This window comes from Gracilinanus agilis, chromosome 3 (genome assembly GCF_016433145.1).
Source record: "Gracilinanus agilis isolate LMUSP501 chromosome 3, AgileGrace, whole genome shotgun sequence".
Classification (NCBI taxonomy): Eukaryota; Metazoa; Chordata; class Mammalia; order Didelphimorphia; family Didelphidae; genus Gracilinanus; species Gracilinanus agilis.
Window position 1 is genome coordinate 501,165,537 of NC_058132.1, and position 26,002 is coordinate 501,191,538.

Below are 26,002 nucleotides of genomic sequence, written 5' to 3' on the forward strand. Positions count from 1 at the left end.
AATGTCTTCAGTTTCCTGATCTGCAAAATGGGAAGACTAGCACCAACCTCAGGATCATTATAAGAATCAAATGCGATATCATGTATTTGCACATTTTAAGCACTATATAAATGTTAGCTATTATTACTTTCATTATATCTTGTCAGTCTAGTAAACAGGCTTTCAAAATCAAAACACCAGTCAAACAACTATGAGATTTATAATTTAGATATGAATAATAAAAAACTAAAATGGAATCTACACAAGAAGAATCCCTGCTATTCAAAATATAACATAGAGGTAGATGGCCAACATGTAGAGTTCATATAACCCATTTCAATACAATAGAACTTCTCTAGCAGCTTTCTACTAGCTCTGAGAACATCTGTTTTATATATTAGTTTATGTAGGTTAAGGGGTATGACAGAAAATAGTCTCCTTTTACAAGTGCCAATCATTGATCCTCTTCAGAATTTGGTCAGAGAGATATATAATATAAAATCCTTGAGGAAAGGGATGTCTTTGAATTCCTAAGATCTGTTACAATCCTATATATATATAACAGGTACTTAATAAATGCGCAGCAAATGAACAATTGTAAGAATTTAAATTATGAGACAGGCCTTAAATTTAATAAAGTTTATTAGAATCACTTGGTTAGGTATAAGATGAGAAATAGGTAGACAAATAGATTTAAAACCTCTTTATTATTTCCTTCAAGGCCTCCCCAAAATTATACCTTGACTCTGTTTGGTCTGTTGGAGTATCATCATATATTTTCATAGTAATACCACAATCCTTAAGATCCTGGATCTTAAATTTAAAGCTGAAAAGAGTAGAAGAAATTCAAATTAAGTACTCCTTCCTTTGCACCAAGCTGCAGTCTTCAAAGTTCCCAAATGGTATTCAAGTGTGTGATGACAACAGAGATTAGGAGGAATAACTTCCCCCAATCCCAAGCTCAAAGAGAGAGAGATGCTGAAAAATGAGACTAGACAAGCCAGTGTGTCTCCTAACAAAAGCAAGTTTATTATTAGGTAACTTATACATGAATAATGAGCAGTCCATAAAGGCCAGCAGACATACAGATCACCACAACTATTCTATGTTAAGAGGACCTCTTAATAGGGTAAAGTAAATAAAGATATGCATAAAATAATTAGGTGTACACAGATGTCTTTTGTGGGAGTATTCTGATAAAGATGTTCTCAGGGTTGGTGAAAATCATTTACAAGACTAATAGGATGAGTTTCCAGTACCAGCAGAGTCCCAAGGCCAACAAGATATGGCAAGGTGCCTGGAAGAGGTCCATGCACAAATACTTTAGTTATATAACAAGGTGAACTAACTGTCAGGTCTTCTGGTGACCTGGTCATGCAACTAAAGCCTCAGTACCCTACACCAGGTTTACCAGTCTAGTTCCACAGTAAAGTCAGAATCCTTGCAAGATGTCCAGATTGATGGGTGTCACCAATTATATCGGTCCATCATCCTACTATAAATATTGCTGTCAATTCTTTCCACTTTTTCTAATTTTTCTTACCAGTTTGGCATAGCTTATTCTATCTCTAGTTTTATATGTCCTACACAAGGAGCACAGCATTGATATCTTTCTCCTCAAACACTGAAGGGAATAAGCTTTAAGATATTTGTTCAGTTCTCAAAATTAATCTATTTTTAGGGGAAGGAAGAAATCCACATGACCCACTTCCATTATCCCTCCAACATGCACAGAACAATGAACAGATCACGCCTGCTTCGATCAGTCGTTTTCCCTTAATATCACCAAATGTATGTTTTTCATTTTGGAATCCTCTAACGGGTTGCACCTGGTTAACCCTTAATTTCACCTTTGTGGATTATTTTAAGATCCAGTATTATTTTTCCTATTAGCTGACTTGTAACTGCCTCTGGCAAAGTGATTTGGTTTTAGATGCACTTAGTCTCTCCAGTGTATGCGTGCCTTTTTGACAAAAGTGGTTTGTTTTTGAGTGAGCTTAGCCCTTCCACTGTGTGTCTGTGTGTTTTAAGTACGTTTTTGGAAAAGTGGTTTGGTTTGGGGTAAGTTTAGCCTCTCTAGTGTATATGTGTATTTGTGTATTTAAGTGCCTTTTTCGCAGAAATAGTTTGGGGTTGGCTTAGTATTTGGTGGACCTGGCTAAATCGCACGTCTATCACTTCCCCTTCCTCATCCCTCATTCCCCAGGATGCACTGAGAAAAAAGGGACATAGGAGGAAGGACCCAGACCGGAGCCTGGGAACCTACTCCCGGATGTAGAAGGCTGAAGCAGGAAGCGCCACCTCAACCAACAGGCAGAGAGCAGAAAGAATGGAGTAAGAAGTGGGGCGGAGCAAGAAGGGAGAAGAACCAGAGAGGCGGTTCCCGTTGCCGCGGTAACGCTAGGGGTGGGATGGGGCGGGGCCGCGGTGCAGCGTCACCCTTGACCCACGAATAAATTCTACGTCATCAGAGGCTTCTATCGCAGCAGCTGCTGGAAACGGAAGTGAAGCGGCAGTAGCTGCGGCCCTGGCTGTGGTAGCTACGGTGACCGGCTAGTCCCGGACTAGGGGGGCACAGTGTGTGTGTGTGTGTGTATATGATGCCGGCGTGGCCATGGAGGTAACTTGGTTCCTGTGCTCTGGGGGAGGGGAGAAAGGGTGATGCTTGCGGCGTAGACGGTCTCCCCTTTTCCCTGCCTTCCGAAGTCTTCCTAGCTTCGAAGGCCTCCTCAGCTGACTCGCCGCCCCTCACCCCCGCCCTCCAATCCCGACGGCTGCCTCAACTCTCCTTTCATCCCCTCTCCGGCCCCTTGCCCTTCCCTCCCTAGTCCTGAGGTTCCCCAGTGATGACAACCTCCGCCTTTTTTAATATACCCTCCTACCTGCCTGAAGCATCTCACCCCACACCCCACCTTGCCCACTCCCTCTTGTTAGCTACAGCCTCGAGCCCTCCCAGTTGTCCTTAAAAGGGGTGCCAAGTGTCCCAAAAATCTAAGTGCGACTTTAAGCTATTAAAAGTTTAAGACCTTTTGGACACCCCATATTTTGCTCACCTGGTTCCAGGAGAGGGTTTGCTGATAAAGCCTCTTTTAAAGAATTCGGGCTTGGGAAATCATAGGTTTTGGTTCTTTCTCTTTTGCAGGATCCTGGGCAAGATGTAGTAGCTTCACCAGCTACACCTGGGGTTGGCAAATCTAAGGTAATAAATAAATTAAAATGCTGTCATGGGCTGTATACAAGTTTACTTAACGAATTCTATGAAAATACTACACCTCGGCTTCCTAGAATCTCTAACTTCCTTTTTAACTTAGCTCATGTCCTGTTGGAAGCCTTTCCTTATTTGCTTCCAAGGGCCTCCCCACCCACAAATAACTGCATTTATTTTACTCTATTTGCTTTTTCTTTTACATATTTTTTTTACTTCCAGGAAAATCCTTGAGAAGCTTGTTTTTTTGTTGTTATATCCCCAAGGCCTAACAACTAACATAGTGTCTAGCACATGTAAATGTGTGTTGGATGTCTGAAATTTTAATAGGAACTTAAAATTGAGAAATCAAAGAGACTTTAGAGTGCATTGAGGCCAACCCCCATTATTTTACAGTTGGAAAACCCTTTCAATTGTACTTCTAGGGAACACATTTCTCCTGAAATGTTGATAATCTTATTTCCAAATTAGCAGATTTTTATCATTTAAGTTAGTATTCTGAGTTCTATAACTGTTGAAAGATTCTGCAGGTTTTCCAAAACATTAAGAGCTTTGTGCATAAGTGCTTTAGTAGAAGAAAACAAAATTTAAAAAAATCATTAGACTAAGTAGAAGTCAAAAGACTAAGCATAGTCAAAATTCTCCTAACTAGTGGTGTGATCCTAAATTATGACTTATACCTCAAAGGCCTCAGTTTGTTCTGTAAATTGAGGGTGTTCGGTACCATGGTATGTAAGGTAAAGATAGATCTCTAAAAAGTCAATAATTTCTCCACAAAAATCTTTCTAAAAGCATTAAATTATTGGTAGAATACACTTTTCTCATTCAACAACAGTTCTTGAATTTTCCTGTAGTCAGACTTAATCCAGTTTCTTAGCCTATGAAAATGGTCTTTATTTTTAATTGCCTATAGATTCCTTTTTATGTTTATTTAAAAAGTGAACATGAAGTTAGGCATAGTTTTTGTTCAACTGACTTAAACTTTTTAAGAAAAGCAAAGATGTAAATATCAATATTGGACTTTTTTTTTTTAACCCTTAACTTCAGTGTATTGTCTCATAGGTGGAAGAGTGGTAAGGGTGGGCAATGGGGGTCAAGTGACTTGCCCAGGGTCACACAGCTGGGAAGTGGCTGAGGCCGGATTTGAACCTAGGACCTCCTGTCTCTAGGCCTGACTCAATCCGCTCAGCTGCCCCCAATATTGGACTTTCTTTAATTGAATTTTATTTTTTTTCAATTACATGTAGAAACAATTTTTGACAATTATTTTCTGATAGTTTGCAATTTAGATTATCTTTTCCCCCTCCCCAAAGTGCTTTCATGCAATACATATTAACATTTGACTACTTTTAGCAAAATATTTGAAGTATTTTCTTTATGCTGTAGTAGAAACATAACTTACAACCATTTTTAATAACGTCTATTTACATTTCAGTTAGAAACATTACCCAAGGAAGATCTCATCAAGTTTGCCAAGAAGCAGATGATGATAATACAAAAAGCTAAATCAAGATGCACAGGTAATTAGCTTGATAAAACATCTGCTTTAACTACATAGATCTTCATTTTCTTTTTAGAAATATTAAGTAATTGCTAATATCACACTGACTTGACTTTGGTCCTTGATGATACCATGCAAAACATATAATTCTTCCCACACTGTCTGATGGAAACTAACACTTTTTAGGATTTCCACCCACCCTAGCCTTTGATGTTTTAATTATCTTACCGTAGTAAAGAGCAGTTGCCTTTGTCTGATTGAGCTGAAAGGAATATGAGAAAGATAAAACAATTCTTGTTTGAGGTAAGGAGAATACAAAGATGAAGGAGGAGAGAAAAAGAGAGAAGCTTCCTATGAAATAATTTTAAACAATCAATTTTAAGAACTTTTGCAGATGATCAAAGAAATTAGTGAGAGTCAAATGAGATAATAGTAAAGCACTTAACACAGTGCCTAGCACCTACTAATCACTATATATATGTTAGTAGGTATCATCATTCACTGATATTCAGTGCTGTCTTTAGTTTATAGTTTCCTTTTAAAAATAATACTTCATTATTTTTCTTTAATGTAAATATTTCTGCATGTTATCTTTGAATTTCCTAAATGTTGATAACTTTTAAATGTTACCCTAAGAATTCCTGACTAGAAAGATTTTGGTTTCAGTAATATTTGGATCAAATTGAAAAAGAGCAATTTAGTCAGAAGTTCTGGTCCAAAATTGGGCATATGTAGCTATTTTTAGGTCTTTATATAACCTGTTGTGAGTTTTATATTAGTACTTAATATTTTGTGGGAGGGGAGGAAGTGCTACTTTGCCTCTTTTTAAATCAAAGATGCAACTATTGGGTGTTTTATAAATTGTTCTTTTAGAATCCTTATGCAATTATTTTGTTGATTTCTGAATTATTTTGTTCAAAATGTATAACATTTTTTACCTGGGATCTTTTTGTTGTTATTGTTGTTTTTAAGAATTAGAGAAGGAGATTGAAGAATTGAGATCAAAACCTGTTGCTGGGGGAACTAATGATGTAATTCAGGTAATAGAATATTTCTGAATATTGCTAATGTAAATGGTAGTTTTTAAATGCATTTACTTTTATGAGAAATATCTGATGATAAGTCATAACTCCTTGCAAGTTGGCAGCTTTTAGTGTACTGGAAGAAACACTATTATAAATCAGGAGACTTTAGTTCTAATCCTGGCTCTTCCATCTCTCTGACCTTGGAAAAGTCACTTAGATACCTAGTACCTCAGTTTCTTCATCTATAAAATAAGGAGGTTCTAAGATCAGTAATTCGTAATCATTTTTTTGTCTTGGATCTCTTTGGAAGTCTGGTAAAATCAATGGATCCTTTCTCAGATTAATGTTTTTCCATACATAAAATAAAATGCTTAGAATAGCAGAGGTTAGGAAAATAAAAGGGTATTTTTTTTTCTATCCATAGACCCTTTAAGATAATTTGTAACTCTAAAAATTTTTGTTTGTGTGTGAAAGTGAAAGTAAGAGAGAGGGGGGGGGCTTTGACTTTTCCTCAACCATTAACTTGGGTATGATTCTGCTCCTCTACTCATTTCTATCTATATTTCCTTTGAGACCCAAACCACTTTTATAGCATTAGCTTAAAAGCTTTCTGCTTTTAGCTAATAGGCTTCCCTACTTAAATATTTGTTTACTTTTTATGTCTTGATTTCCTTTTTAAAAAAAATATCACTACCACTATCCACTGACCTTCCTCCCCAACTTCTCCTCCTTTGTTGTAAATAAAATCAAGCAAAGCAAATAAAAATGGCCAACTGTTAAAGCACAGGTTTCATTCTGCACCTATTGGCCACCACATCTCTGCCTAGAAGAAAGAGTAGTGATTCATCGCTTCCAAGTCTATCAGTATTGTCTTCTTTTACGTTATAATGACCACCTTATAAATTGTTTTGGGATATCTTTCCCTCACCTCGAATTCAAACTCATATTCCTTCCTCATCCTCTTCTCCTTACTCTTCGTTTGTCCAGATCAGTTGATTTTTTTTTTTGATCCCTTTTCCAACTTCCCTTAATTCTCTCAGAACTATCACCATTCATCTGATCTTTTAGCCTTTATGAAATAAAACCATGTTTAAAATAATTCTTTTGAAATAACTATTATACCATTAGATTATCATCAGAATGTTAGTATAGATAGCAGATAGCAGGCCACAGAAAATTCTAAAAACGAGTGTCTGGTCATCCATTTCCTGATAAAGCAGAAAATGTTTCAGTACCATATTAATATTTGGTGACCAAACTATAATCTCTTTTTTGATTAGCACTTAATGAACATATTGTTTTGTTCAAAAATAGGCTCTTACAGAACGACTGGATACTGTTCTTTTGGAAAAAGCAGAGTTTGAGCAACACTGTTTAGCTCTGAAGAAAGAAAATGTTAAAATAAAGCAAGAAGCTGAAGTATGGAAACTTATCTTTTTCTCATGAATGTTTTTAATATGTTCTCAGTTACTATCTAACTTTATTGTTGCATTGTTTAATCATGATGGCTATACTGAGGAAAAGCATTTTCAATAGAAAAAAGTAATCTCTGAAGTTATTTTATAGATATATATTCTGAAATTTTAAAAATATCAAAGTAAATAATATTTAATTATGATGCTATTTGGAGTAAAGTAAGATCTTATCCAGGGATGATGGCATGGAGAAAGATCAAGGAAATCAATGAGAATCTGAGATATGCATTGGATTGACCAATCTGTGGGAATCTGAGCATAGAGGTATAGAAAGAAAGGGTTGAGAGTAGAGGAGTAGAAGAAAGAGCAGCTGAGCTGATGATTGTGCCTCCGGTCCAACCTTTACCAGTCAAAATAATTTTACTTTCTAGGCTAATCTCAATAATTTAAGATTTCAGGACCCTGGGAGGGAGTTCTCTTGCCACTTAAATTCCCTGCCACATTTTCTGTATAAGGTTCACCTTACTGCCTTTCATTCTACATCTATGAAGAAAATATAAACATGCTAGTAGCCAGAATAATTAATAATATTGTGAATGAGTTTTCACCAAAGGTTTTATTGTATTGCAAAGGAAGTTAAAAATCCAGACATTGAGCAGTTAAAGGGAGAGGAGAGTCAGAAGAAGAGAAAGGAATACGATTGAGGGAAACAAACAAACAGAAAAAGGGAGACTTAGAGCCACTATAGAAAGTTTTCTTCCTAAGTTTGCCAAAAGCAGGCAATTTTTATCTTCAATTGTAATCAGATAAATAATAACAGTTGGACAGTGGTAAAATGCCTAAGTGCATCTCCTGCATAGGTTAATAGCAACTGTTTCTGAGAATTCAAATGGTTAATTTTTTCCCTTGGGTCTGCTAGAAGTGTATGAAATGTAGGCATCTATAGCATAGCTTAAATCCCCAGAAGATGTAGATGTAGGATGAGATGTGACATAATGTATGTTATATAAAGACTTGGAATAACATTAAATTCTATAATTAACTCTTTAAATACAGTTAATGGGAATATAGATTTTGACCAAAATTGCAAATAGTTAATGACAGAGCTGAGATTCCAACCAGCATCCCCTGACTCCATATTTAGCACCCTTTACATAGCACCACACTTTGTCTGAATTTATATTAACCAGATAACATCATCTACATTAATACTTTGTGGTTTTTCTGAGACAAAACATTTATTTATATTCTTATACATAACTGCTACTAATGATACACTTGTTTTCTTCATAAAGCTTTCCTTACGTAAGCAGCCCAAACTGTAATAATTTAACCTTTCCTTATTTTATCATTGTAAGAGTAGTACTCCCATCTGATGACCCTAAGAATCCTTAGCTGAAAAAATACAATACCAATCCTATGTGTCATTCATTTCTGTCATAACTGGCTTTAAAATTCCTTTTTCTTTTATCAAAGTGTGCAACTGCTTTATTTTATTAAGGAAAGTTTACTTTACAAAGTTAAAAACAATTTTTAGATGCTTTTAAAAGGAAAGTCAGGGTCAGGGGCTGGGAGGTGGTTCAGTGGATAGAAGGCCAAGTCAGGAGAATGGGGGTACTGTTTTCAAAACTGGAAGACACTTTTAACTGTTTCACTTAACCCCAGTGGCCTACCCTATTAGTACTTTTTGCCTTGAAAGTGATACTTAGTTCTGACTCCAAAACAGAAAGATAAGAATTTTAAAAAAAGAAAGTCAGATTCAGATATTTTACCTGCTTTTTGTTTAAGCATTGGCTATAGTATTCATGCTTCCTTCTATAATAATATTCATTAAATGTTAGCTATAGTCATAGTATTTAAAACATCTTTAATCTTTCTTTTTCAGTCATCTCTGTTGGGTTCCTCATATCTGATTAGTTTGCAACTAAAAAGAGGTTGAGAAAAACTTGAAATTAAGGTTAATTTTATCTTTTTAAATTATTAATGTATGTTTTTTTTTAAACTAGAATTCCATAACCAAGATGGAAGACCTACAAAACGAGTTGGAACACTCACATAGAAGTTACTTGGAAGAAATTGAAAGTTTGAAAACTGACTTAATTGAAGTACAGTCCAAGTACAGTGATGATAGAGCTGGCTTAGAGAAGGAATTGCAGGACGCAATGCAAAAACAAATAGGACTTGCAGAAAAGCTTAAAATTAATAATAATGAGTCCCAAGATGATGTCAAAAAGCTTCAAGAAGAGATTCAAAGAATTAGGCCAGCTTATGAAGGACAAATTTTGTATCTGAAAAACCAATTAGAAGCTATTGCTGAGGGAAAAAATCAAGAAATTAATGCTCTCCAAAACATTATCAAGGCTAATTCTCAGTATTACCAAGGTGAAATCAGTAACTTGCTGGAGGAGCTTTTGCAACTGAAGACTGCACACAAAGAAGAAATGGCAACATTGATGCATCAGCTAGAAGTTTATAGTAAAGAGAGTGAAGAAGAAAGAAACAAATCAATACAGCTAAAGCAGTCTAAGGTAAATGAAAAAAACATTCAGGAGCAGTTGGAGCATGAAAACCTTAAAGAAGTATTAAATCCAATTAAAGAAAATCAGGTACGTGATAGAGAGATCCAAGAAGATACTGCTGTTAAACAAATAGTTAATGAAAAGGTCAAACACTTAGAACATTCCTTGAAAGAACTGGAGTCACAGCATAGTATGTTAAAAGATGAAGTAACCTATATGAATAATCTTAAATTAAAACTAGAGATGGATGCCCAGCATATAAAGGATGAGTTTTTTCATGAGCGGGAAGATTTAGAATTTAAAGTTAATGAACTACTACTTGTTAAAGAAGATCACTGTTGTATAATTGAAAAATTAAAATCTGAGCTAGAAGCTTCAAGAAATCAAGTTAGCAATACTATTAAACAACATGATATGGAAGTAGAGCGTCTTAAAGAGGCACATCAAAAGGAAATATCAGAACTAAAGCATACTTTCTTGTCAGATTCAAAAAAAGAAAATTTAGCCATAATGACTGAAATACAGGATCTTAAGGAACAGTATGAAAGCCTACAGCAAGAAAAGCAGGAAGCAGTTTTAAATTATGAGAGTTTGCGAGAAACTATGGAAATGTTACAAAGAGATTTGGGTGAGTCCGCTGGAAAGATCAGCCAAGAATTTGAATCCATGAAGCAACAGCAAGCTTCTGATGTTTTTGAGCTGCAGCAAAAACTCAGAACTGCATTTAATGAAAAAGATAAGCTCCTTGAAACTCTGAATCTTCTCAAAGGAGAACAGGACATAATATTATCTAAGCAAGATGAGTCACAGAAACAAGAAAATGTAATCAAGTACCTTCAAGAGAAAAATGAAGAAATCTCGATTAGTCTTAATCAGAAAGATCTCATGGTACAAGAGCTACAAGCAAAAATATGTACTCTTAATGATGAAAAGGATCATTTCTTAAGTAAAATACAAAATGCTCAGGAGGAATTGGACAACCTTCACAAAAAATGTGAAAGGAAAGAGGAAGAGATTGTAGAACTTAAGGAAAAAGAAGATCAAATTACTCAGTACAATGGTGAATTAGAACAAAAGATGAATGCATCAATGGTAGCATTGAAAAAGGCTTTAAAAGAAAAAGAACATAACAACCAAATTGTGGAAAAACTTGAGGTTCAAGTTCAAGTTCTCTCTGAAGAGCAAGAAATATTGTTGTCTCAGATGAAGAACCTTCAGGAAGAAAATGAAAAACTAAGTAAGGAATGGGACCAAATGAATAAATATTTGGACACTTTTATATCTGAAAAAAAAGAATTTAGCTTTAAAGAGAAAACTATAGAATTGGGAAATAAACTTCATCTGGCAATTAAAGAAAAAGATAATTTAGATAAGTTATTTGTAAAGGAGCAAGCACAAAACTCAATTGTTAGATTCCATCTATATGATTTTCTGAAAGTGATGGGAGCCACAGTTTCAGAAATAAATGAGGAACAAGATATCATGATTATCTTACAAGCTGTAAGAGACTCTTTAGGAAGAATGAAGGAGGAAAAACTGAGCTTGGATTTTCAGAAAAATGAAATGGTGCTTCAGTTGCAGAAAGAAAATGAACACATCAAAGAAGAGAATTTAGCTAATTGTAAAGAACTTCGATCTTTACTGGAAGACTATGAAAGAGAGAGAATTTCTCTGAAGGAAGAACTGGAAGGATGTCTATCAGAAAAAATGGCATTGCAGCATGACCTTCAAGAGATGAATAATGTAAATGAGAAGACAAGACTTGAAAACCAAAATCTTTTAGCTCAGATAAAAGAAATCTCTCAGAAGCTTTTATGTAGCAAAAATGAAATTCAGGATCAAGAAGGGTCTTCTGTAGAAGAACAAGGAAACATAAGACTGTTGCTAGAACAAAGAGAAGCTGAACTACATGATGTGAAAGCAGAATTGACATCTATAAAGGTTACAAATTATTTTATTTTATTAATAAATAAAATTCTCGATTAGAGTATGCCTATTCCAAACACTAACTTTTACTAATAAAACATTCCTGGAGAGAATAAACTTAGAATAAATAAAGTCAAAAGAAAATTTACCACTTTTTATTTGTTTCTAAATGGTAGGCTTGCTCAAAAGCATTCCCAACTTTTCATAAAGTATATTCTAATAAAATAGCACTAAATTTTAATTATCTTGAATTGCTCATGAAAAGTAATAGTGGGATTAAATTACTTCTTTTTTATATAGCAGGGTCAGTAAGGTCCAGAAAATTTTGTCTCAAAACTTATTCCTCAATAAGGATCAGTGCCAAAACAAAAAAACTATACTGATAATTCTATTTAATTAGAATTTAGAGTTCCTCCACCCAAAAAATTCTTCAATTGTATAGTAAGCTGGAAGATTTACTTGATCTTTCCTGATTCGTGAGGACTTCATGTTTCAGATCGTGTACATTATTCATGGGTGTTATGCTTTTCTACCTTAAGCTTTGTGTTATTGATTTATATTCAAAATTTTGATAATACTACAAGAAAAAACTACCCCCAAAATATTTTTATATAAATCAAATGATACTTTAGCTTTATTTTTTTTCAAAACAGTGATTCTTGCTATTTCATCATTACAAAGAAATTTCTAATTACATTTTGCCTTCTTTTTGCCTTTGTTTAAATGTAGGATTCCTTAGAGAACTCAACCTCTGTAAAAAGTGACCAACATTCAGTAATGGAGCTAGAAGATAAAATTGGTAACTATTTTTGTTTAATCTTAACATCTTTTATAAAGACAGCTGTTTTCTTTTAATGTTTCTTCTTATGGAATAAGAATTCATTAAGCTAACAGGTTTTTATGGCAGATGTTCTTTTCCCAATGCCCTTACTATTTTTTCAGTTATGCCTTCTATTTCTAAGTATTTGTCTCTAGGAAAGGATGCTTGATCAAGTGAGAAGGAAGGGAATTTAAAGGCTTAGAGTGTTAAGTTTGATTTAGTGAAATATGTAAGACATTATAATGAATTTATTACCAAAGGAGGTTATTTTTAAAGAACCAAATATGTCAGAAATGGTTTAGATTCAAGAGGAGGTTCAATCTTTGATTTCTGTAAATTTATTGTTTTCTAGATTTTTTGTGTACTATATTTATTTAATTTGGCTATTTCCTTCTAGCTTTTTAAAGTGTGACAAAGTAATTATACACTTTGTTATAAATGACTTCATTAATGGATCATCTTCCAAAAAAATTTAGATTAGCAACTAATGAGGCATAACAATTACCACAAGGTCATTATTTCTTAATCAGTAACTACCTACTTGAATTTTTTTTTTTAAGCCCATACCTTCCCTCTTAAAATCAATACTGTGTATTGGCTCCAAGGGAGAAGAGTAGTAAGGACTAAGCAATGGGGGTTAAGCAACTTGCCTAGGGTCACACAATTGGGAACGTCTGAGGCCAGATTTGAACTTAGGACCCTCTCATATTCAGGGCTTGGCTCTCAATCCATTCACCCCTCTAGCTACGCACGCACGCGCGCGCGCACACACACACACACACACGAATTATTGTTAATCTTTATTTGGAAAACATGAATAATGCTACAGAAATGGAGCTGATTGTGATAAGAATAAAATAAACTTTAAGATAGCCTAAGCACATTATTTACATATTACATTTGTGTACATTTGTTCAGTAAACAATGAACACCTAAAATATATGCTATTCAGCCCTTATGGAGTATGTACAAAATGTATAGAAAGTAATATGGAATGTTAATACATAAAATAATTACAAAATGTTATGAAAATTCTCCAGGGAAATAAATTGTTTTTCAACTAGGAAGGTCTTAAAGAATTAAGATTTCTTAAAGATTAGAATTTCAGCTTAGAGAGATTTCAGGTATAAAAAATAAGCCAAAGATACCAAGGTAGGAAAGTGTGGATTCTATTTATGAGATGGTGAATAGTCCAATTTGGCTTGAATGCCAAGTATATGAACGTGAATATTACACTGAGATATCTGGGAGAGGTAAATTGGTGGCAGGTTATAAAGGACCTTGAATGCTAGTCTTCAAAAAGTTTGGATTTTTATTTGGTATATAGTAATGCGACATAAGATTTTTTGATAGTAAAGTTTCATAGACCTTGAATTTTAAAAATTGCTTTGACAGTGTGTGAAGACTATTTTGACAGTGTAGTAAAGGATGTATTGGGTGGAAAACTGTAGGCAGGAAGATTGGTTAGGAAGCCATTACTGTAATCCAGGCAATCATGAAGAATTGCACTAGGGCAGTATTGGCAAACCTTTTAGAAATGGCGTGCCCAAACTGCACCCTCAAACTGCCTTGAGTCCCCCTACATTATCCCAGACAGCAGAGGAAGGAAGTGCTCACATTGGGCTACTGGGTGGAGGGGCAGGGTAGGGCATGTGAACATTGTCCTCAGGCACTGTGGAGGGGGGGAATGGAGCGGCCACCTCCAACACACCAGGGCACAGATGCCATGTCTTCAGTACAGGACTAGGGTGATGGCAGTAAGAATGTAAAGGAATGGACACTGTAGAGAATAGAATTAGTAGAGCTGTATTTATATTAAAGATACAATGGGATTGGCCAATCAATTTGGATGTTAGAAGTGAAGAATGGGATAGTAAAAGGTGACACTAAAGTTTTGAGCATAGGTGACACTCAGCACATGAAAAGACTAGTATGTGTTAAAGATTAAAATCTTAGTCTTACTAGCAGAGTTGTTTTGAATAATTATATTTTTTTAAGGATATTTCAAGAGAAGTGACATTTTTAAGTTAGTAAGGAAAAGTATGAAAGATAGATTGATCACTTAAGGAAAAAACAGTGGAAGATTTAAAGTTTAAAGTTAATGAATTACTACTTGTTAAAGATCACTTTCATACAATCAAAATCCAAGCTTCAAGATTCAAGGGATCTGTTTAGCAGTACTTTGAAATAACATAACATGAAAGCAGAGTCCTAAAGAGTAACTTGTCACATTTGAAAGAGTACTAGATTTAGTCAAAGGATGAGGTTTTGAATCCTAGCTCTACCACTTAGACATTTGTATAACCTTGGGCAAAACACTCATCTTCTCTGAGACTCAAATTTCTCCAGATATAAAATGAGGTGATTATATCAGATTACCTCTATAGTCCTTTCAACATTCTATGTCTATGATTCTATTAACCTTTTTATTTTATTCTTGGTGAAAGTACTTTACATTTATATAACAGCCACACATGTTCATGCTTTGATTATTGTATCTGTCTTAACAGTTTCCTGATGATGATTTCCTGATTGTACAAAGGGGTAGAAAAAGCTATGTAATCAGAATAAATAAACTTGTATATTGTTTAATATAGATGAGTTATTATAAAAACTAAGCAGTATCATTTTCATTCATCAAGTTTGTGTGTCAAAAAAAACCAAGAGACTTCAAAGGATTAGACTGGTAACTGTTCAGCAGCAAGCTCCAACATAGTTAAAAAAGGGCCTTAGATTTCTGCTTAGGAAATGTTAACTACCATTTAACTAGATATTGCTTTTCACCACTTATTTAGCCAAGCTTTTAGGATTCCCTAAAAGAAAAAGGCCACCTCTACTTTGTCTTCTGCTACCTTCATATGCTCATTTGCCCATTTCCCTATGAGCCTTACTGAGGCATTAGCACCATCTGGTATTGAAAAGAAAACCTAGCTGTAATCTTTACAAACCAATGTTTGGGAATAAATGTACTACTTCCTTTTTCCTTCATACAATTCACTTTAAAAAAAAAAGATTTAATGTTTTGGGGCTTTATATTAATCTCCAATGATATAAAATAATTTTCAGATACCAGAAAGGCAGCAACTACATATATGATGATTCTGATTGAATGAGATCTAGGGAGAAGTTCTAAAATGATTATAAGGGAAGAAGGATCCAGAAACTTTAATACAATATTAATTTTGCATAACATGTATTTTATACTTGGTGGTTTGAAATAGTCAACTGTCTGAATACTTATCTTTTTTAAATAGGAATATTAAACCATCTGGAAAGAAAATCTGGCTAAACAGATTTCAGCAAGACTCTAGGGTTATATTTACTTACATTTGTAGTTACTTATAAATAATTTAGCAGAAATTTATTTTTATGGCAATTGTTCCTAAAATCTCAATTTCTTTTAATGATAAGGACAAACTATTTTATAGGATTAGTTACTTGAAAAAAGTTAAAGAAAATAATTCATATAGCTAAAAAATATAACTCTTAGGTATGGTGAGATTTTTTTTTTTTTACATTATTATATAAATCAGTCTTCTAAATAGTTACTTGGCTAAGGTAAGTTGTTTTAAGACTTTTTTTCCCCCAGACTAATTTTATCTCCATTGAGGATGATAGGTAAAAAATTCTTTCAGTAAGAATGTTTTTATATAACAGTGGCCTATCTTGTCATTAATGAAAAGAAGCATCTTTTTAAACAAAGATATCTTCCGCAAAAGAAAACATTTGGAAATTTCTCATTTGAAAACACAAAAAAAACCCCAACTTAATGTTCATATTTACAAAGCATGAAGTAAAAAAATATATGATCTTCAGTCCTGCCTTTTAAGTTTTAGAGATTCCCAATCAAAATATCATTTTGGTTGACATTAAATTTACAAGTACAAGATTTATGATCAAAAAATGCCTCAAATCATAGATCTGTGTTCTCCCAGTGATTTTTTTCTCCTTATCTGTCATTTTTAAGAAGACTTTAATGTCAAACATGGATGGATATCTAAGCTTTTACACAATAGAAATTTTATATACCAGTTAAAGAATATATTAAATATATCACCATCTTGATATAACTAATTAGTGAAAATCAAAAATACATTTAAAAAGGCATGAAAATTTGAACTTGGAGCCAAATATCAAAAACTAATTTAGAAGTAGGATTGAAATGAAGGAGAAAAGAAATTGTCAAAAGGGAGCTCAAGCTTTTTCTCCTAAATTGCTATGTCTAAGTTAATTAGAATTTAATCAAGGGGCAGTGTCAGATCCATCTTCTAAACAAAGGTATGGGCAAGAACCAATTACCAAACTGAAATCAAAAACTCTTTCTGAAGAAGATCAATATATCTTCAATATATCTTATTTCAAAAGAAATAAGGTGAGCAATGCAGGAACATTGTAGGTAAGTAGGAGAGAGAACAGAAGTACCACACAGATGAGAATGCCTGAGGGCCTTTAATAATAATAATGTTAATATCTCACTTTTAACAACCCAACAATATGTTTCTTACTTTACATCTTAAATTCTAATTCAATTTATGCCTAGGATCTTGGAGTCGGAAGGGATTTCAGAAGTCTCTGGCCAAATATAGACCAGAACAGTTTTCCTTTCTAATATCCCAAACAGTTCTTCATCTCCATGTGAAGACTTAATTAATGGGGAACTTACCACTAGAAAGACAACTCTCCTGTAAATTATTAGCAGTTTTTCTGTTATATCAAACTTTATTTTGCCTTGGAAACTTCTCATAGCCCTTAGCTCTGTCTTTTAGTGCAAAACAAATCTAATCCTTCCATTGAAAGATTTTCCAAATACTTTGAACCACAGAATAATGTATTTAGTGTTGAATAGGCCCTCTATTCTAACCCCTTCATTTTATAGATAAGGAAATTGAAGTCCATAAAGTTTCAAAGGCCTTGTCCAAGGTCATGCAGGCAGTAAGTAGTCCATTTAGGATTAGAACCCAAGACCTTTGACTTTATTTTTTTTTCCACATTATTTTATTTATTTTTTTTTAGAATATTTTTCCATGGTTACATGATTCATGTTCTCTCACCTCTTCCCTACCTCCTCCCAGAACTGACAAGCAGTTCCCCTGGTTTATACATGTCTTATTACTCAAAACCTATTTCCATATTCATTTTTGCAAGTGATCTTTTAAAAACCATAACCCCAAATCATACCTATACAATGACTTTCAACTTTAAATCTGTCACTCTTTCTACTGTACTACTTTTGCAAACCCAGCTCCCTAGAAACATTACTTCTCTTCTTCAGTTCTCAGTTTTTACATAACATTTTCTCTAAAATGTTATTTTTTTTTTTTTAAGAAAAAATATTAAGGATCTCTCTCAAAGAACAAATGGAAGTGTTCTCTTTAATGCAGCAAGATAGGATAGTAATTTGACAGGCAGACTAACCATCTGCCTAATTCTGATTGAGTAAAAGTCCAGAGTTCACATTCTTTTTATTTTTTTTATTAAGAAAATTTTTCCATGGTTACATGATTCATGTTCTTTCCCTCCCCTCCTTCGACTCCCCTCCCGTAGCCAACGTGCAATTCCCTGGGTTTTACATCTCTAAAATGTTCTGCCCAGAACTGAAACACTTATCACTATTAAACGTCATCTTGTAAGTTTGACTTATTATAATAATCATTTTAGATCAATTTTGGATCCTTCTATCATGCTGTATGCTACTTGTTCCTCCTAGATTCAGATCTTCCACACTTCTGATAAACATACTATCTCTGATTTCAAGTCAATAATAAAAATATTGAACTGAATAAGGCTATGGGCAGGTCCCAAAGGTATTTTACTAAAGAATTGCTTGTAAATTAAAAAAACACAATTCTTTTTATTCTTGTTTTCAGTAAATTTAGAAAAAGAATCAAAAGAAAAAGAAGAGAAATTAAGTAAGATAAAACTTGTTGCCTTGAAAGCAAGGAAAGAACTTGATTCCAGCCGAAAAGAGGTAAGATACCTTCTGAACAGACCCTGGAGTTTTGCAGTTTTAAACAAATCTTCATTTTTCTGTGTTAAATAAATTCATAATATTGATATATATATATATATGTGAAATAGGCACAATCTCTGAGGGAAGAACTTGAATTGGTTCGATCTGAAAGAGATCATTTGTCTGCTTCTATGAAAGACCTCATTCGAGGAGCAGAAGGCTATAAGGTAAAAATTCTTTTAATATTTTTTAAAATTTCACTTAAAGCTTCAAAGTAAAGATAATTATTTCTAAAAATATATTTTTGCCCATATTAGAATATTTTAAATTTAAGCACTTACTATGTATAAGGCACTGTGCTAAGTGATGGGGATAGAAAGACAAAAAAAATAGTTCCTATCTTCAGAAAGCTTATTTTCTGTTGAGAATAAACAGATGCCAGTCAGTCAACCAAAGAATTATTTTATAAAGCTAACATAAATAATAAAACAGTAATATTGAGGGAATTGATGGGGGGAGAAAAGTGAAGGAAGACAACTTAGTACTACCAGATCTCAAACTATTCTACAAAGTGATAATCTTCAAAATAGTTTGTACTGGCTAAGAAATAGAGTGGTTGGTTGATTGGTCATTGAAATAAACAGGTTACATTATATATATATATATATGTGTAAATAACCATACTAGCCTAATATTTTAATAACGCAAAAATCAAAGCTATAGGGGCAAGAACTCAATATTTAATAAATTCTGCTGTGAAAGCTGGAAAGCAGACTAGTAGAAATTAGAAATAGAACAACATCTTATACCATATACAAGGATAAGTTCAAAATGACTTAGACATAAAGGCTGATATCCTAAACAAATTAGGGGAGCATGGAAAAAAATTACTGGTCAGATTTTTGGAAAAGAGAAAAGTTTATAATCAAGAGAAAGAATCACAGGAAGAAAAATGGATTATTTTGATCACATGAAATTTAAAAAGTTTTGCACAAACAAAACAATGCAACCACAATTAGAAGGACTAAGGAAACTAGGGAAAGAATTTCTAGCCAGTGTCTCTGATAAAAATCTCATTTCTCAAATATATGAAAAGCTGAGCCAAACTTACAAAAATATGAACAATTCTCCAAATCAAAGGATATGAACAGAAAGTTTTCAGAAGAAGAAATCAAAGATATCAATAGTTATATGAAAAAAAATGCTTTAAAGCAACTCTGAGTTACTGCTATATCCATAAGATTGACTAACATGATAAAAAAAAAAAAGGATAATAATAGAGTCTAGAGGGGAAATGGAAAAGTGGGTATACTATTGCACTGTTGGTGGATCTGTAAACTGTAATCATTCTGAAAAACAATTTGAAACCTTACCAAAAGGGCTATAAAATTATACCTTTTGACCCAGCAATACCCTACTAGGTCTGAGTCTCAAAGAGATCAAAGAAAAAGGAAAAGGATTCATATATACAAAAATATTGATAGCAGCTCTTTTTCTGGTGACTAAGAATTACCTTCAATATGTAAGATTCACCTTTTGAGTATTCAGGTCAATTGGGTCCAAAAGAATCGGGCAAAAACAGTAACTTTATAGTTATTGGAATGTTGCATAGCTGTATATTGTTAACTTTATTTTAAATACTGGTAAACAGCAGTCAATAAATAGTTTCTATTCTTTCTTTTAAAAATGCATATGTAAGAATAGTGGCCATCATGTCCCCTGACTTAGTGCATAAAAGGCACAGGATCAAGAATATGTGAATAGCCTAAAAAAATAATTGTTCACATTGACTTCTTGATGCATCCAACCAAGAGCTGGTTTTGCCTTATTAAACTGGTATTTTGATTTATGATATTTGGTTTCCAATCCCTAACTGAAATTAGTGTGGGAATTTTTATTGGAAGTCCACATAGGATTTATAGTAAAGATAGCTTTAGTCTCTTGTACTTAGCGTAGCACTTTGTAGTAGAATTTATAAGTTTTTTCATCACTTCTTAGAAATTTATTTCTTTTCCTTTAATCTTTTTAACTATCTTTCATTTAAATGCCAAAATAGCAAAAGTATTTTTCTTTGCCTCATTACCACATGAATTGAATATTCTGATAGAGTAATATATACTAATAAAAATTATTAGCACCCAGTCCATATTTATAAATATTAAGAAGAAGAATATTACTCTAAATATTCAGCATGTGATATTCTGGTGTGTTTTATTTAAGGCAGCATTGACAGACCTTTTAGAGATCATGTGGCCAAACTTCACTTTCAGGCTACCTGTTAGCTCTCTGCATTACCCCAGTGAGCAGAGGGAGGAAGTGCTCACATTGGGCAGTTGGACACAGGGGCAGGGCATGTGAAAATTGTCCTCAGGAGAGGTGGAATGGACCAACCCCCTCCATGCTGCCAAGGAATGCATGCCGTGTCTTCACCAACACAGATTTAAGGCATTGTTTTGTCTCTCTTTAAAGAATCTTTTCTTAGAATATGATAAACAAGCAGAGCAATTGGACATGGAAAAGGAGCGTGCAAATAATTTTGAGCATCATATAGAAGACCTTAAAAGACAATTAAATAATTCAGCTTCTCAGGTAATTGAAAATTGATTACTTATGGATATGCTCATTAACACTGACTTTAATAAACAAGACATGTTACCAAAAATATTGATGTGTAACTTTTAAAAAATATATTCTGAAATTTTCTCTAAGAAAGAGAAAGTTTGAAACAGCATCAATTATTTTTTTTAAACCCTATTCTGTGTATTTGCTCATAGGTGGAAGAGTGGTAAGGGTGGGCAATGGGGGTCAAGTGACTTGCCCAGGGTCACACATCTGGGAAGTGTCTGAGGCCAGATTTGATCCTAGGACCCCTGTCTCTAGGCCTGACTCTCAATCCACTGAGCTGCCCAGCTGCCCCTTGTAACAGCATCAATTATTAATGGGATTATCAACTAAATTTTTCATATGTGAAGAACTCTTATTTACAGGATAGATTTCTTTGCTATTGTCTAGATGTTTTTCTTATTTAATATACCATGTTAAGAAGGTTACTCATTCAGTAAAGGTGAGCCTCTGACTATTTTTCCTTTGCTTCCAACAGAAACCAGCTATATAAGGAAAAGCACCATGCTTTCATTTTGATTGAGAAATAACCAAAAGAAATGAAAATGTAATCATGCATTTTGTCAGTCTTTGGTTTATATCTGTTCTGTTTGTCACATTTTAAGGTTAGCAATAATTCCTTTTTAGTACTTTTATTTTCTAATTGAGAGGAGTAAGATATGAAACATTGCAATAATTGGTAAATGTTTTTAAACAGAGCCTTCCAACTGTGAATAGGTGCATGGGAAGGAATAAGTTCACTTTAGGGGATTTTGAATAAACACTTATAGTTCATTGAATAAGACATTTCTTTTGTAAAACTTGTAGTTATTGTCCACTAACTTAGCCACAAGTTATGGTGGATTTCATTTAATATGTATATCATTACAGATAAAGAAAAGTTACTTGTCCTTTCACTGTGATTTTGAGATTTTTTTTTTAAACCCGTAACTTCTGTGTATTGGCTCCTAGGTGGAAGAGTGGTAAGGGTGGGCAGTGGGGGTCAAGTGACTTGCCCAGGGTCACACAGCTGGGAAGTGGCTGAGGCCGGATTTGAACCTAGGACCTCCTGTCTCTAGGCTTGACTCTTAATCCACTGAGCTACCCAGCTGCCCCATGATTTTGAGATTTTGATAACACTTTGAGTTATCAATATTTAGTTTCTGGGGCAAGTAAGTGGTTCTGTGGATAGGCAAGCCTTTAGTCCCTAATTCAAATAGAGCCTCAGACACTTCCCTAGCTGTGTCACCCTGGGCAAATCACTTTACCCCAGTTGCTTAGCCTTTACTACTCTTCTGCCTTGGAACTGATATCTAGTATTTATTCTAAGATGTAAGGTAAGGGTTTGTTTGTTTGTTTTTTGACACTTCCTGTAGAATGTATTCAGTTTTTTATTTAAGAAAGCTTCTTTTAGATATAGACCAGTTTAAATTCCAGTAGATATAAAAGTTGCAGTTACTAATCAAGAAAGCTTATTAATTTCCAGCTGTATGCAGTCACCATGTTAATAAGAAAATGAGGGTGTTAGATGGGATACAAAGGCAGAATCCAGTAAGAAGTTTGTAATATAATTAGGACTAATACTTGAACATGTAACTGTGATTTCATCATTACCAAGTTAGAAGAAGCAATAAAAATGAGAAGATAAAGGCACACAAATCCATTTTGATCTATTTTTAAAACTGTTGATGCTGAAAAATGAGAAAGAATAACACTGACAGCCTGGGACAGTTTCCTAAATTCTAACTCTGTAGCCACAAGGAGGAAACCCAAAGACCAGTCAACAAACACTTTATCTTTTTTCCAAGCAAGAGAGATACCAGCCAAGGGGCAACAATGGTTTTGAAAAATAGAAACTCATTTGTAAAATCTCATAGAAGATAATAAAGGATTGTTGGCAAAATAACCAAAAAAGTTTGGTCATCCCAAATGCATTTCTGGAAAGATGGCAAAGAGAAAAAAAAGATCTATAAAGATGTTTCTGACAGTCTCATCAATGACAATGCAACTGTCATATTTAGATTCTGACATCACAGCCCTTGATGTTCTACATGATGAAGTACAAATGGCACTGAAGCTGGGAATAGGAGCTATACTAAACCAAGTATGTAAAGAAGTAGTCTGTTTTGGAGGCAACACAATTTTTGAGGGATTAATCAAATTATCTGAAAGATAGGACAAATACCAAGTATGTAGGAGGAAAAACATCACAGACCCCAAACAAAGTGACCAAGAAAAAAATATCAATTACTAATGTATATGCCATCTTTTCCATCTCTACAAAATCTTTGTGAAAGTAATCTATATATGCATCAGACTTCCTTGATGTAGGTATGACCAGGGAACAGGTAAATTTTCACATTAAGTAGTTTACAAATAGACTAAATTTTTGGTGTCAAAAAACTTAAATCAAAAGTTTAGAGAACACAAGTTCCTGTTGTTCTTATTTATTGACTATAAAAAGTATTGAATTAGAACAAACTTCGTCTTTAGAAGTTTTTTCTCTTTCAACAAAATCTCTCTTCTTCATGTGACTGAATCATACAACATTTCTTGAAATGAATAATAGAAATTTTGTTTGACTGATAAATTATATCAATTGAGTCATAAAGCAGGAAGACTTAGGTACGCCAAATGTGATTGCCATTGTTCTTGGAAGTTTTTCATATCTAGCACAGAACCTTTTAAGATCTTTGACTTGCTACTGTTTGTAAATGATACTGTGCTGATTTGTTCAAGCTCCAGTTAGTTTATCTAACTCCCCTAGAATACTTTGTCACTTGTAGGGTTGATAGCATCGCATCTCTTACTCTTCCTGATAGAACATAAAAAAAAGTGTTCCTATCAATACTGACAGTGACATCTTTACAAGGATATTTTATTATATATTCTATGCTGTAGAATTAGTTTTGAAATTTTTATCTTAAAGAAAAGCAAATTTACTTTTCAAATTTCTATTCATTTGAAATCTATTCTCCCCTTATCCTATCCCTCCCTGGTCCTGTTTCCAGTATGAGGCTTCCTAGCTTGCCTATGCTAGAAGTACAGCAGCCATTCATGAATTTGTTCCTATTCTTCTTCAGCAAAGAAGCTTTGTTTTGCTCCATTTCCTACTTGGGACAGTTTGCCCTTCCTTAGGCAACATCACAGTATAAAGAAATGTTGATTTCTTGATTCACAGTCCTAAATGATTTGTCATTTTAGTGTGACAAGCTGAGCTCTGATAATGAAACTCTCCTAGCACATATTGAAACTCTACAGTCTAATGTCAAGATGTTAGAGGCTCAAATTTTGGAAGTTCAGAGAGCGAAGGTCACAGTGGACAAAGAATTGGAAACTGAAAAACTTCAAAGAGAGCAAAAGATAAAGGTAATTTAGATGTAAAGTCCACTTAAGCATTTGTTTTTTTAATTCTCATTTTAAATTACTAATTTGGTAAATTAAGGGAATTCTGTATATACAATATCCTTGGATTTCAGTAAGGTATCTGACATTCTCATATAGGAATACATGTTATATTCAGTTCAACAAACACTTAGCATGATACACAGTCAACTAGCATTTATTGTCCACCATATGCCAACTACTGAGAATACAAAGGCAATAATTAAATGAATCCTCCTTTCAAAGAGCTTTTTTTTTTTGGAGAAGACAAATATGTATGTGATTAGACAAAATATATACAAGCCAAGGAACAATTGGATAGAATCAAGAAGATCCTCATTTAGAAGGTGGTGCTTAATCTGAGCTTTGAGGAAAACTAGGAATTCCAAGAGATTTTGTGTAAAGAGAGTGAATTCCAGGTCTTGGGGGACAACCTATACAAAGATACAGAGATGGGAAATGGAGTAGCCTGTGTGAAGAATAGCAGTAAGGCTAGTTGATTAGACACTAAAATTCATGAGGAGGAGTAATGTATAATAACCCTAGAAAGGTAAAGTAATATGCTGTATTCTTGTGGACAAGATGATGGTTGTACAGTTGACTGGATTAATAATTGGTTGAATAGCCTTGCCTGCCTAATAATGATTTTGAATCAGTATTATCCTGGAGGTGTCCCTAGCAGCTTGCTATAATATCCCATCTTTCCCCCCACCTTTCTGATGGTGCTAATTGGTACATATTTTCAAAAATGTTACAGTGACAGACATGGAGGGAAAGCTGTTTTACATGACAGAACTAGAATCCAATAAATGTCTTGACAAACAGGAACAATTGACCAAACCAAATAATAAAAATTATTAGTAATAAATGTAAAGTCAATTCAGGTTCAAAAATTTAGCTGCACTAGTACAAGATTGAGGGAGATTGGGAAAGACAGTAGTTCATAAAGATCAAAAGATATGAATTGCAAGCCAAATTAATATATCTTCCACAAAAACTAATATGACCTATGGAATTATAGAGTCCAAAAGAAGGGAGATTATATCTGATAGTTGTCTGTTTAGATATTTGAAGATCTGTCATGATGATAGTCTACTTTCTCCAAAGCTGGGCTACAGATTTCAGCTATAAAGAACTTCTTTTAAATGTGGGCAAATGACTGTTTATCAATATTGTTGAAGAAAATAATATGTTGATTGAGCTTTGGACTAGATGACCTCTGAGCTAGTTCTCTTCTAGTTTTAGGATTCTCTGTTTTGAGATAAATATTCACAATATTGTTTAAATGAAAAAAGGGCTCTCTGAAGAAATAATCAGCAGATATGACATGATATTCATTAAATCTTGAGTATTTGCCAACTGTTGAGTTGAATGTAAAGGATATGATTTTATATACTTAAAGGAAAGAATTATAAAAATTGAATAGAATATTTAGTAAATTCAGATGAATTTAAACACAAATTAAAACATTTGTGTATAAAGTATCACAAAAGTAAAGAGGCAGCATGTGATATAATGGATAAAGAACTGGCCTGGGAGCCAGGAAGCTCTGACCTTTGACATATTGGCTGTTTGAACCTTTAGTCACTTAACTAACTCTTTGTGTTCTAGATAACTCTTAAGTCTATAAACTAAAGGAAAAAATGCCAGTCTGCACTGATAGAGGGAGTTTCCTCA

At 33.8% G+C, this 26,002-nt stretch overlaps 1 protein-coding gene across 2 annotated transcripts in view; it reads left to right on the top strand.

Moving 5' to 3' along the window:
• Nucleotides 1-2,493: 2,493 nt before the first annotated feature.
• Nucleotides 2,494-26,002, top strand: part of GCC2 (GRIP and coiled-coil domain containing 2) — a 50,482-nt gene continuing 26,973 nt past the window's right edge. Inside the window, exons 1-11 of one of the 2 annotated variants that reach the window (XM_044670487.1) lie at nt 2,496-2,599; nt 3,122-3,178; nt 4,620-4,704; nt 5,658-5,725; nt 7,025-7,129; nt 9,132-11,585; nt 12,300-12,369; nt 18,258-18,358; nt 18,469-18,567; nt 20,810-20,929; nt 24,146-24,310. In XM_044670487.1, the coding sequence (XP_044526422.1) occupies nt 2,594-2,599; nt 3,122-3,178; nt 4,620-4,704; nt 5,658-5,725; nt 7,025-7,129; nt 9,132-11,585; nt 12,300-12,369; nt 18,258-18,358; nt 18,469-18,567; nt 20,810-20,929; nt 24,146-24,310 (3,330 nt within the window). In that variant the 5' untranslated portion in view covers nt 2,496-2,593. Of the gene's footprint in view, nt 2,600-3,121; nt 3,179-4,619; nt 4,705-5,657; nt 5,726-7,024; nt 7,130-9,131; nt 11,586-12,299; nt 12,370-18,257; nt 18,359-18,468; nt 18,568-20,809; nt 20,930-24,145; nt 24,311-26,002 lie in introns of both variants that reach the window. The other variant, XM_044670488.1, reaches the window with a different exon arrangement.